Genomic DNA, 13,325 nt, shown 5'->3' with positions numbered 1-13,325 from the left:
GGCTGCCCTAAGGTTGTGTGGAGCGGAGGTCTACCGCACAAACAGTTATATAATAGCCTAACGCCTAAAGGCGGGAGATTCTCCCCAAAATCTCAGAATACGCTTTTATGTGTGCGCGACATACATCCATATATGTTTGCATATATATGTATCTTATGCAGAGAGGAGCATGACAATGCGGAAGACGCACAAGGCAACGCCAACAAGGATGCTGAAAGTGTGTCGTCTGTATCTCTCTCCCTCAGTCTGTTGCGGGAGGCGGCTCGTCACGCTTGCTCGCGTGCCTTCGTGTTTCTACTGCTTCCTCCTCCGTTGCATGCTGCGGGGTCAGTGGCTTTTTGGACGTTTTTTTTGTGAACGCCACGTAAAGCATGATGGTGTGCATGCGTTTACGACGCAGCTGAAGAGGTTATTCTTTCCACGTCTACCCGCGTCGATGAGCTCAAGGCTTCTTCCGAGAAGCAGCCGCCAAAGGAGCCGCTCGCACAATCAGCGGAGCATGAGGGCCCGATGGACGCCGATTCTTCACAAGCAGTAAACCTCGATTCTCCTTCCGACGATGCATGCGAGCAGCTGTACGACGACCTTAGTGCGGAGCCGGGTGCAGAAGGAGAACCGACAGTCCAGCAGCCTACGAAGCAGCTGGCGACTGAAGCAGCTGCGAGCACTGAGGAACGAGACACTGATGAAGTCGAAGAAGAACGGATGGCTGCCATGGAGGCTGACTATCAAGAACGCGTTTCTCTGGATGACGTAGGCAAAGAGGGGCTTTCTCCAGAGCATGCGGCAGGTGAGCGGCGTTGCATGCGTTTGGCTCGTTTTCCTCGTGCAGTCTTATGGGATTTATTTTGTGAAAATCGCATATATATATATATATATATATATATGTATATGTGTATGTGCAACACGGCTGTGGGGTGTGCGTGTGTGTGTGCCTTCGCAGCTCTTTGGCATTTGCTTGAAGGGCGCACTGCAGCCTCTGCCGCGGCTCTCAGCGAATCCTTGCGTTTAGTTCTGCAACCAACTGCAAACGGTGCCTGGGAAGGCGGCTACCGAACTGGTAGGCAAGGGTGGGGGGAAGGGACTGAAATTTGAGGGCTCTGAAGGCACAGACAGTTTTTATTACGGATAATCTGCTGCTGCTGATGTGCATTTTACGCTCTCGGAGAAGAGCGGCGGTTCTACGATTCACGCAGTCTATTCCCCCATCCGTCCTAAGCGCATGCATGCCGTGCAGACAGCTGCATCTCGCCCTCCCCGTTCCTTTAGTTTTCTGGGCCTAGTGCTCGACGCCAGCCCTCGTGCGGCCTTTTGAGAGGCTCGTGCTTTCAGGAAAAAAGCTAAGTCTCCGTCGAGTACTCGCATTCGTGGCTTCTTCCCAAAGAGATGATCGGCTGTGGCTGCGCCGACGGCGACCACGCGGCTTCCAGTATCGCGTGCTTGTAGGCATCGACTGCAGTAGGTCGATGCAGCAGCTCAATGCAGCGGCGAGCGCATTGGAGGCAGTGGTTCTTCTGTCTTCCGCCTTCAATCACCTACAGGTAATTACGCTTTCATGTGTGTGGATGGTGAAGTGCAGCACAGGCACTCGTGTATCCATCCCTCTTCCTGTTGGGCTGCTCATGGCGTTACATTGGTCATCACCCCTACCACGCTCAAACGGCCTGTACTTTAGTCCGTACCGCATGGTCCTTTTGGTGAATGCAACCATCGCACTGGTGGCTGCATGTTTTTCGGTGAGGGGCGTGTGACGAGGAAGAGAACGCAAGGAGAGGGAATAGCCGCTCATGAGCCGCTTTTATTACCCAATGACTTCCATGTTTGGTAGTTTTCAATCCGAGTCCGCTGCCGCCCCTCGTGCTCTACCCACTTGCAAGTCGTCGTGCCTGCATGCATGCATGAAGCTGTTGGTGCAATAGTGTTGTATTTCTGCATTCACGTGCATGCATGCACAGAGGTGTTCGTGCAAAAGTGTTGTATTTCTGTATTCACGTGTATGCATGTACTTTTCTTCTTGCATCGTCATAGTGACCGGTACGCAGCCACACATGTGTGCGTCTATTCATGGGTGTCGGCACGTGGCGTGTGTGCATGCAGCAGTGTAGCGCCTTTGTAGAAACTGCATGCATGGGTGTTGATGGTAGTATTGGACCGTGAAGTCGGTAGATACGCTGCAACGTATCTTTACCCCTCCTGATGCATACGCTTTACACGCCTGCGGGCAAGGTCCAAGCCAAACGCGTCATTGGCAACATGAGTTTTTGTGTGTGCCTCGCGCAGATCGGCACAGTGAGCGTCTGCACGTTTGGGGGCCCCAAGCCTGAAGTCTGCATACACCCGACGTCTCAGGTCTCAGCAGGGGATGGGCAGCGCTTGCTGCAGCGCTGCAGCTTCCGAGAGGAGTCTCACAAAAGCCACGAAGTGGCCATCTCCGACTTGCTGCAGCTCGCTATCCACGAGCTTGAGCAGGACGGCAGCCTCGGCGGCAACGGCAACAACAGCAGCATGATTCTGATTCTGTCAGACGGCCGTTTCAACAAGGAACAAACGCGACCCTGGGTAAATGCAGCAATTGCCCGTGGGTGTATTCCTCTTCTTCTCATCCTGGACCCTCAGCAGCGGGAGGAACGCATGGACGGTGCCAGCGATCAAGGCGCGCATGTGGGTGAGTCTCAGCAGACGGCTGCAGCTCCGCAGAGGCCGCCCTCTCCCCATAGCAGTAGCATTTTCGATCTCAAACAAGTGCAGCAGCAGCCTGGAGGTGCTATCGAAGTCACGCCGTACCTGCAAGACTTTCCCTTTCCGTATTATGCCGTGGTTACAGAGACGCAGCAGCTCCCTACTGTCTTGGCAAATGTGATTCGGCAGTGGGTAGAAGCGACGGCCAGTGATTGGTAGGCGTCCGTTTATAGGGGTGTGCTAGAAAATCTGCGGATTATTTTGATTTTTTTCTACGTAGGGGTTCCCCCTAAAACCTGTATGCACACTTCTTGTGCGCTGCTGGTGATGGGGAGCTCATGAAATCACGCGAAACGGCTCACACCTGCATCCCGCGAGATGCAGCAGCGCGCCTTCCCCTACAGCGTATAAGGATTTTGTCGTATCAGAAAAGGGCCGCTTTGGGCTTTGCATACAACAAATACAGAATCCCAGCATCCGCATGAGGGTGACCTCTGAGGGGTTATCTAAAGAGTGTCGTGTGCATCGCTAGCACCCGACATCCTGCGTAGGTAGCGCATGTCTCCACCCCATTGATTGATACTACACTACACCCCACGACGGGGGGTATAATGCTGCCGATCCTGCCAGTCAGCATTCTAGCGAGACCCTCCCCAATACTGCCTTCGTTACAGAAGCTGCGCCGCCTGGTGCGAGCTGCCCCTAGGGAGCAGCCAACGCCGCTAGAGGGTCGCCATGATAGTGCAGGCCTCTTTGCAACGCATCATGTAGAAGGATGACGGCATCCTCTGCTGCCACAGAGCCGCCTGTCAGTGCCATACTTGAACCTTCGATCCCCGCTTGGCGCCTTCGCACATGCAGCACGTGCAGCAGCAAAAGCCAAATCCTGCAATTCCGCAAACACACACGTGGGTGTCTTCTTCTTGGCAACGCAGAGAGATGCGCTCTGTTGCAGGCCTTGCAAAGTCTACCTTCGAACTCTTTTCCGCCTGCTGCAGATCCTGTCACTACACCCGGTAAAATATTTTGCAGAGGAGCAAGACGCTTGGCTGGGCTCCAGAGGCGCCGTGGTGCTCAAGCCGCCCGTCGTAGCGAACACGAGAGGGGAGAGATGCAGGGGTTGAGCAGCTAGCTGAGTTCTGTGAAATTTCGCTAGAAATCAAAAAAATAGACTGCATATATATATATATATATATACATACATATATATATGGCACCTCACCTCTTTGAGAATGGACAATGCGTAACCGCCTGCAGGAGGCGCTCCTCCATTTGGTTTGCCTGCGTTCGAGCTTCTTGTTCGCGTTGCTGGGTAGGGGCAGAAAGGTCAAAGTTTTTAGAGTCCGCATGCTGCGCGCACGAAGGCTGGCAGAGGAGCCTCTCACAGAGACTCGCGAGACCTGTGCCGTCCAAGGAAGCTACCATTGCTGCATCCCCTGCTGCCTCGCCGTCGGGCATGGCGTTCTGAACGTTCGCGCTCAAGAGCAGCGCCTGTAGATACACCCAAAGCTGCTGCTCGCGCTGCAGCACTGCCGCACCGCACGGCATTCCATCAGGGGACCCCGGCAGTCGTCGCAGCAGCGCGAAAGGAAGGGCAGTGCTGCTGGAGGCTAAGGAGGCGTACTTGTGCAGCCACCTGCAAACCAGGCACAAACAGCCGCAAGAGACTTGGAAAGCAAAAAGGCACGCGAGAGAAGTAGGCGGCAAGAAGGGGCCTGAGCCGAGCAAAGGATAGGCGCGCTCGGAAGCAGCGGGGCACGCTGGCTGGCTGTGATGGGCTTAAACAAATTCGGATTTCAGCATATAAATCAAGGCTACACCTCTGCGACACGTTGGAATTAATGCGCCACTCAGAGAGAAATGCGCTTTCGAGCGTCGCAGCAGACGGCCACGGTGTCAGGCGCTGCTCCCTCGTTCCTCCTCTTCCTCCTGCTGCTCCTGCTGCTGCTGTTGAATTTGTCTGCCACTGAGGCGTCTGCAGCAGCTCCCTATACAGCCTCCTGAGTCTTTTTCGCCCATCTCGACCCTGTCTCAAGAGGAGCTGCAAATAGCGCACCAGCGTCCGCAGAAACAGCATACTGTCTCTCTCTCCCTCTCTGTGTCTCTCTCTCACGTTTCACACGTCCCCTAGCAGAACGCAATGTAGCTCCGTGTAAAAGGGCAGGCACGCCAGAAGCACGAAGGGAGGGCGACAGTGGACAAGCCACAGGAGGGCGTCGAAGAGTCTGCTGCTGTTATCTCAGGCTTTCCGACAGCGCGCAGCAGGCGAGCAGCGGAGAAGCGCAGAGAGGCGCAGCAGCCGAAAAGCCTCAAAAATACACAGGCCGTAAGAAGGAAGCCAGCCACCCCACAGACCTGAGAATACACCGCCAGGAAGAAAGGGTTCGAAGGAAAGCGCTTCAACATCTCGTCACAGGCGTGCAGCAGAACAGACGCGTCGTCAGGTAAGGATGCCTTCTCCTCTCCGCGAGCCTTGGATTCTTCGGGAGCAGACACTGGAGGCGCAGGAGAAGCGCAAGGTGTGCGGCTAAGGGCGAGCAGCAGCACCAGCACGAAAGACAAGGCTAACTCTTCACAGCGTGCCGCTTCAGCGCGGCTGCACAGAGAGAAGCGTAGCCTTCCCCCGGCGTGTTCGACGCTGCAGTCGCTGATCGGTGAAAGCGTTTTCTCCGGTGTATCCGTTGGAGAGGCAGACTCCGAACAGCCACAGCAGCAGGGGCAGCAGGAGCCGCCGCTCCCTCCAGTTGCCGCTTCAGCCGTGGCAGTGGCGGCAGCTGCTGCCTGCCCGCTGTGCTGCTCGAAACAGTTCCAGATCGCGAGGACTGGAGACGTCTGCGAGAGTGCTGCCTCCAGCAGCAGCGCCAGGAAAAGGTTTGCCCAAGGCTCTGAGGTGAGTAGCGGGAAAACGTTCGCCTTCGCGGCAGCAGCAGACGCGGCGATGCGAGAGCGCTGCAGCAGCACAGCTCGGCAAGCCGCCACTTGTGAGCGCTCAAAGGCAAGGCTCTCGAGGAAGTTGCCGCTCTCTTCTTTCGAGGTAGACGTCTGAGGCTGTGGCGCTCCCGTGTGTGGCAGCGAAGAGGCCCCTGGAGCAGTGGGATCAAAAGACTCAGAGAAAGAGCGATTCGCTGAACACAGAGCAACCTGGAAAGCGGCGGATGTTATTCCCCACCCTTCAAACGGCAGACGGTGCGCAACTCCGTGTTGCTGCTGCTCCTCAGGATGGCAGCAGCTGCCGCTGTCGCTTCCAAGCCAGCACGCACATGGCCAGCCGAAACGCAGGACAGACGGAAAGGCACGCGCATCGTGCATCTTTTTCTGGGAGGGGGAGTCAAACGAGCGCGGAGATCCACGAGCAGCAGCTGCTGCAGCGGCTGCAGTCAGCTCGAGGAACACCCAAGAAGCGGCAAGAGACGCATTGGCAGCAAATGCGGTGCAGCAGGTTCGCAAGACTTTCCGTCCCTGGAGAAGCTGCGCTTGAGGCGAATTCTCCTTGCTGTTGCTGCCAGCAGCAGCAGAGGCGCTACTACTCTCGTCTCTGGCCAGACGAGCGCGCTGCCGTGTCGCTTCAGCAGCCTGCAGAAAGAGGGAGGTTGCGAAGGTGAGCCACAAGGCAGGCTGCCCCTCGTTGCGCTTCAGCACCAGCCGAAAGACTCTAGAAACGAAAGCACAGACACAAGAGAGAGAGACACACAGGCAAACAGAGACGCGCACTCTAGAGCGTTCTTACATCCCTATGGGCTTCAAATGCGTCTGTAGCAAAGAGACAGCTATCGCCAGGAAGGAAGGGTAAGGAATCGAATTCAGCTCCTCTTCGCCCTAGAGTCGCTAAGGCGAAGTCGTGAATTCAAAGAGCTAGTAGCCAAAGAATTCGGGGAGGCTGACATGCAGCTGCGCTACGCTGCATAGAATCCCCATGCACGCAACTCGTAAGCAGCGCACTTGGGGGAGGGGCATAAACAGAGCAAACAGTATAGCAGAAGTTTGTCATCTGGGAACACGAGGAGCGCCTGTCAACAGCAGCACAATCATAGACAAAAATAACGCACTATTGCTGGCTTGTGTGTGGCGCTATTTAGAGAGAGAGGCAGAGCGAGAGAGAGAGAGGCAGAAACAGAGAGAGAGAGAGACAGAGACAGAGAGAGAGAGAGAGACAAAGAGAGAGAGACACAGAGTGAGACAGAGAGAGAGAGAGACAGAGAGAGAGAGACAGAGACAGAGCGAGAGAGAGAGACAGAGAGACACAGAGAGAGAGACAGAGACAGAGAGAGAGACAGAGAGAGAGAGACAAAGAGAGAGAGACAAAGAGAGAGAGACACAGAGTGAGACAAGCAGGCAGAAGGCCTTTTTGCCAAGGTGCTCCCCCCGCTAATAGGAATTATATGTGCCCAAGAAAACGATAGTAAAGGGCGGCAAGCACCACACACTGCTCATTTGCCTTTTAGAAATCCAAGCGCTAAGCACAAGAGGAGCCACTTACCTGTGAGCAAAGCAAAGCCGCTAAGGCTTGTGGAGTCATCGGTTCTTTGATGGCGGAGGCTGCAGGGGAATGTCGCTCAGCTGACTGAATCTCGTCCTGCTGCTGCGTCTGCAACACAGCGCGACGAAGCTGTTTCTGAAATACAAACCAGATCGCTGCAGCACGCGTCTGCTGCTCCAGCAATCGAATATCCGCAGCTGGCAGCAGAGAGAGGGGAGGCCACCAAAAGGAAAACGCAGCTGCAGCACTGCTGCTGCAACTTGTACTGCTTGTATTGCAACTTGTACTGCTGCTACTTGTATTGCAACTTGTACTGCTGCTACTTGTATTGCAACTTGTACTGCTGCTACTTGTATTGCAACTTGTAGTGCTGCTACTTGTATTGCAACTTGTATTACTACTTGTATTGCAACTTGTACTGCTACTTGTATTGCAACTTGTATTGCTACTTGTATTGATACTTGTACTGCTGCAACTTGTACTGCTGCAACTTGTACTGCTGCAACTTGTACTGCTGCAACTTGTACTGCTGCTGCTTGTACTGCTGCGTTCGTTGTCGCCAGTATTACTGCTGCTCCCTGCTTTACTGGCGGCGTTTTGTGCTGCTTGCAGCTGCAGCACTAAGGCCCGAAGCCTCGCCGCGTCTGCTGCAGGCGCTGCTGCGGTGTCACTACGCTGGAGGTGTGGGTGTCTAGAAGGAAAACGATGCAGCGTGGGAGAACAGAGCGCGTCCAGCGTCATGAGCACCAAGCGATATGCCGTATCCGCTACGGAGACTGCCTCTGCCTTTGCTGCAGACGCCAGGCTGCTGCTTGCCCTCCTGCTACCAACGTCGGTTCTGCTGCAACAGGCGACACCAGCGCCAGCAGCAGACAAGACTGCATCGGTGGCTTGCAAGACAGGATGCAACAATGCCCACTGCTGCGAGGGCAGCAGACTATCCGCAGAGACGCTGTACGGGGAGGGCAACCGGAGATCTGCTGCTGCAGCGGCTGCAGCAGCAGCTCTTGCTTCTGCAGCCGACTTCGCAGCTCGACGTGCCGCTGCTGCTGCCGCCTCTGCAGCGCGCCTCATCCCCTCAATGGCAGCAAACGACGGATCAGTCGCAGCTGCGGAGGCAGCTGCATTCGCTGCAGCTGCAGCCCCTCCGACAGTCGCCGCATCCTTCGCTGCAGCCGTGGCTGCCGCTGCTGCAGCCTTCCCGACAGCAGCTGCGGCAGCGGCTGCTTCAGCTGCAGCCGCTGCGTTGGCTGTTGCTTTCGCACCTGAGACTGCACTCTCCCCCACGACGCGGCTCCTCCACGACAAGGCAGAAAGGCCAAAATCAGCAGCCGAGTATGCAGCAAACCCCGCACCAACAAGGGATCTACACCCGCTGCTGCTGCTACTTTGGCGCTCGAACAAGCTGTCAGCGCCAGCGGCCTCTCCTTCCGACAGCACCTGCCGCTCTATGGCCTTTTGCGCATTCTGGAGCGACAGGATAATGGCATCCGTTGCTTCACACAGCTGTCGATACACCGCAGCAGGCGCGCTGTCCGACACCTGCAGCAGGTGCTTCTGACGATGCGCCCCCACCTCACCGACTCGTCGACCAAACGCCTCTCCACTCGACTCCGTCCAAATTCGCTGCACGATGAACATCAGAGACAGCTTGGCAGAATCCCTCTTCCAACAAGACGCTCTCTGCTCTGCATATATCCCCAAAGGCTCAACTCTCCGTCGCAAAGCGACCAGCAGCAGAATTCGAAGCCCTCCAATGCCTGGCTAAACCGCAGCACCCCACCACGATGAACCTCATTAAAGCTCCCCCTCTTTCTTTTCTGCATACCTTCACCAACCCCAACAAAGGGGGCGTATCTTCAGCCATGCACCCCCTCCCCCCCTCCTGCTGCCGTCCTATTTGCTGCTGCTGCTCTCCTATTTGCTGCTGTACTATTTGCTGCTGCTGCTGTTGCTGTGTATGCAGCAGAGCCAGCTGTACGATACCCTGGATCGTCGCTGCGGCAACTGGCATGCGGCCTCTGCGCACTTCAAGAGGCAGCATAAATCCAAAGACGACCTCCTGAAACAACGCGAAACATGTGCGAAAGTCGTCGTTCTTGCACAGCGTGTCTGCTCCTCCTGCTGCTCCTCCTCCTGCTGCTGCTCCTCCTGCTCCTCCTCCTGCTCCTCCTGCTGCTGCAGCCAGACTCTCTGCAGTCGTCTGCAACAGCTCGCGAAAGAGAACCCTTGCCGAAGCCTCCGTGTGTTGAGAGGCCCCCGCGGCAGCGCTGCAGAGACACCTCGCCAGCGCCGTTGCGGTGTACGTACAGCTGTTTCCGTGGCGGCTGCCCGTGAGATCGAGAGAGGCATTCGCTCGTCCTATAAGGGCTGCCGTTCTAAGCCAGGGAGGAGCATTCAAAGGCACCGACGTTTGCTGCAGCAGCAGCAGTCGTCGCAGCGTCAACAACTCTGGCAGAGCTGCCGCAGCCACGCCGCCTTGACCCCCCCCACACGCTACATCCAGAATTTCCTGCTGCCGCAGCGGCAGCTGCTCTGCTGTCAGCGGCGAGAGAAGCAACGGCTGCTGCTGCTGCAACATCTGCTCCTGCAAGGCTACCAACTGTATCCACAGCGCTACCTCCTGCGGCTTCTGCCTGCAGAGCATGAGGAAACGATCTTGCTGCTGCAACAACAGCAGCTCCTCGTGCTGTGCCCGCTGCATCCATCGCTCCTCCCGTGCAACTCGCTCTTCTTCCTCACTGCTGCTAATGCTGCTGCTACTGCTAATGCTGCTCATGTCGCTGCTGCCAATGCTCTTATTGCTCCCAGCCGCAGCATCGACTGCACGCCGAGGCACTTCAGAGGCAGCAAAACGCAGCGGCTTCTCCATCCCCTCCAAGTACACGGAGAAGGCGCCTCCCTGAGGTGCTGCCTCCGCTGTACCGACAGCCTCGGCAACTCGGGGGTCCCCTGCTCTTCCCAGAGGCTTTTTTCCTCGATGCCGCCGATGCCGCTCTATTGGGAAAGCAGTTGCTCCCAGGCTGCTGCTCGTAGCGCTGCTGCTGCTCGTAGCGCTGCTGTCAAAAAAAGCCTGCTGGGTCGGTTTGCCCGTAGACACTGTTGTTTTCTTGGCTCTGCGGCTAGGGGCCCTTAGGGGCCCCTCTGTAGCCGCAGCACCGCCTCCTGCCTTAGGCTGGATCGTATTCCAAATCGTCTCCCGCTTTTCTGCGTCTTCTTCAAGAATACGCAGCATTTCCGGGGGGATATCTGAAGCTGACATCAGGAACGCCTCCGCAGATAGCGGCCCCCTGCGAGGGCTGCTTTTGCTGCTTCTGCTGCTTCTGCTGCTCCTATCCGCGTCTGGTAAAGCGGGAGGCTCTATAACGATGACGCTTTCATCGGAGCTGCTGCTAGGCGTGCGGCTTAGGGGCTGCCGTGCGGAAGAGTGAGGCTCCTGCTGCTGCTGCATCTCCTCGTGCTGCTTCCTGCGTCGCTCGCTATAGACAGGGAGGCGCAAAAACTCTTTCTCCCTTTCCTCCTGCTGCTGCTTCTTCCTGTGCTGCTGCTGCTTATGCAGCTTGAGCTGCTGGCGGTGCTCCCTTTCATCGCGTTCGAGACAAATCTCTCCAGACACGAGCGCCTCTTCTGCGCGAGCCAGCTCGCTCTTGGCCTCTCTTTCTGCCTCATACTCCTGCATCAAACGAGAGCCTTGCGGCTGCTGCTGCTGCTTGAGCAGCTGCTGCAGCTGCTCCTCCGAAACCCCCAAGTGCTGCAGCGCCGATAAGGGGTCGAAGGAGGTGCCACACGACAGCCAAGCCTCGATTGGCGTATCCTTGAGCTGCTGCTGAGGCAGCTTCTCGGAGGTGTCGCTTGCCTCGTCACACCTCGCGTGGAGGGGAGGGACGGCGGGGGTTAGGCCCTTTTTATGAGCCATTGCCGCAAGGGAGGTCCTCTCCGCGAACGCGTCTTCCGGCTAGAGACCTTTGGCTCCACAAATGCACCGCATAGGCGTCTTGAAGCCTTCGCGAGAAGCTGTGTTTCCCGTTCGAATGGCGCTCTGTGGAAGTAAGGGGGTGCCACAGGGGCCCTCGAGGACAGCCTTGCACTCAAAATCGGCTGAGTCGCTGCTCTGGTCGAAGGCGCCTGCTCTGACAAGAAGCGGGGGCAGAACGGAAGCTAAGTAGGGGATGGAGGTGCTTGCAGCAGCTGTTGTTCTCCCGCAGCAAGGAAGTGTGTGCTCCAGGAGACGTTGTTGGACTGGTCAAGTGGCAGGAAAAGTTTCCCTAGAGACATGCGACACGGGAGGTTAGACCTTCCCACTGGCAAGCCGGAGAAGCTGCCAGTTCGGCAGTGTCGCCGCCTCGATCTCTGGACGGTTCTCGCGATCCTAAAGAAACATGGCTGCGCGTACAAATACACACACATTCCTGAGAAATACTTTTGAAAAGCGATGAGTCGTCGGATTCTCGTGGATGGATCGAGGGGCCGTGGTAAGCGCATACCTTCCGGTTCTTCCCGAAAATGGCTCTAGGGGCCCCTTGCCTAGGGGCCCCTCCTTGAGCCCAAGGGTACCCCAGCTAGCGTTTCTCTCGACCCCAAGGGAAAAAACGCGCTAGTTTTGATTTTCGCGCTCCTCAGATGCTGCCGACCCCTCTTTCGCGGAGTGTACATACGGCCCAGGAGGAGGAGCCGGTGTTGCTACACGCGATCGATGCGCTGGCAGTTCGAACTCCTCAAGGAGCGCCAGCGAAAGCCGTCGAAGTGGCGACGCGGCCTGAATTACTGGCACCTGACGCGTTGATTGACCTGGCCCCCTGGGATCCAGTGTATCGCATTAGCAGATTCCAGTGTATCGCATCGTAGATTCCAGTGTATCGCATTAGCAGATTCCAGTGTATCGCGTCGCAGCGTCCCTAGTAGTTAGTCCCCCGCACTGCACCCCAGGTGCCTCGCCGCTGCACACGGGGGCTCCGCAGCCTCAGCGCTCTACCCCGAAGAAAAGAGAGCGGCGGAGACATTGAGGGCCTTACCTCTTTGACCGCTCGCAAGTGGCGGCTTGCCGAGCTGTGCTGCCTGCTGCAGCGGTACCGCATCGCTGCGTCTGCTGCTGCCGCGAAGGCCAGGGTTCCCCCTACTGACCTCGGAGCCATGGGCAAACCTTTTCCTGGCGATGCTACTGGAGGCAGCACACTCGCAAACGGCTCCAGCCTAGTGTGTGCTGTCTGGAGCTGTCTGTCTCGAGCAGCACACAGCGGGCAGGCAGCAGCTGCTCGGGGCCTTTTTTAGATATAATGGCGGCCTCTAATCGGCGCGGTAAAGGGAGCAGGAAAGCCCCCTTCTTCCCCCGCTACCGCCTTTCCCTTCCCCCTTCACAGAGACTAGCGACAGCAGTGTTTTAGAGCCGAGACAGGCATAGCAGCGCCCCCCAACACTGTGGCTGCTCCTCGTTGCTACCGGTGTAATTAGAGGCCTTAATATGAGTGCTGTTGAGACAGACAGCGACTAGAAGATCTGACACCTGGCTGCTGCCTTTCCGAGTATGTTCTTCCGAATGCCGTTCTGTGTATGTTTCCCCCCTTCCCCAGTAAAGCATTACAGCAACAGCAGCCATCTCTCAGAGGGCACTGCACAACTCAGAGGGAGGGACCGCCAAGACGGCACTCCAAGGAAGTGAGTACAAATACAACAGGCCGCCACTAGTAGCAGCAGGAGCCACTGCAGTTACCGCATAAGCGTTAAGCCAAATGATTTTTTGTTATGGCAAAGATATAGCGAAAGATACAGCGGGGTGGATCCCACGAAAAAGCACCCCCGAAACCACAGTGAAGCTTGGCAGGAATTTAACGACAAAAAAATACAGCCCGAATGGATAGAGGGCCGCCCGCCTGGTAGTGAGGCCTTGCCCTTTTTGAGCCGAATGATAGGCGAATAGGGCCCCACTGTTTCCACCCACCAGCATATACAGAGGCACCCCAGCTTTGCGGGGTTCCCGCGTGAAACGACCCCCAAAGGCCCTTTCTCTCTGAACAAGGGGCCAGCAGACCCTAAGCTTCCTCCACCTACCTACCTATATCTATCTACCCCGAGTGTCAGGGGTGCTGCTGGCGGAAAAGCCTTCCAGCCTTTATATAGCTGCTTCCCATAAAAACGCGCGCCTCGTCATTCCGAGTCCCCCCTTCCTTTGAAG

General features: G+C 56.6%; 2 protein-coding genes across 2 annotated transcripts in view; one reads left to right on the top strand and one right to left on the bottom strand.

Annotated features, from left to right (window-relative positions):
• Positions 1 to 2,898, top strand: part of LOC34623947 — a 30,310-nt gene extending 27,412 nt beyond the window's left edge. The window contains exons 23-28 of the mRNA XM_026335314.1: positions 162 to 280; positions 401 to 621; positions 673 to 790; positions 944 to 1,060; positions 1,333 to 1,541; positions 2,281 to 2,898. Of these exons, the coding sequence (XP_026191099.1) occupies positions 162 to 280; positions 401 to 621; positions 673 to 790; positions 944 to 1,060; positions 1,333 to 1,541; positions 2,281 to 2,898 (1,402 nt within the window). The remainder of the gene's footprint in view (positions 1 to 161; positions 281 to 400; positions 622 to 672; positions 791 to 943; positions 1,061 to 1,332; positions 1,542 to 2,280) is intronic.
• Positions 2,899 to 3,381: 483 nt separating this feature from the next.
• On the bottom strand, positions 3,382 to 11,072 carry LOC34623948. The gene is made up of 10 exons (XM_026335313.1): positions 10,628 to 11,072; positions 9,099 to 10,411; positions 7,684 to 8,602; positions 7,157 to 7,395; positions 6,619 to 6,686; positions 5,035 to 6,331; positions 4,674 to 4,676; positions 4,500 to 4,585; positions 3,902 to 4,315; positions 3,382 to 3,565 (listed from the first exon to the last, which is right to left on the bottom strand). The coding sequence occupies exons 1-10, from the start codon at positions 11,070 to 11,072 to the stop codon at positions 3,382 to 3,384; spliced, it is 4,968 nt and encodes a 1,655-aa protein (XP_026191098.1).
• Between the last annotated feature and the right edge of the window lie 2,253 nt (positions 11,073 to 13,325).

Source organism: Cyclospora cayetanensis, unplaced genomic scaffold, assembly GCF_002999335.1.
Source record: "Cyclospora cayetanensis isolate NF1_C8 unplaced genomic scaffold, CcayRef3 CcayRef3_contig_65, whole genome shotgun sequence".
NCBI lineage: Eukaryota > Apicomplexa > Conoidasida > Eucoccidiorida > Eimeriidae > Cyclospora > Cyclospora cayetanensis.
This window is presented reverse-complemented; position numbering and strand designations above follow the sequence as displayed.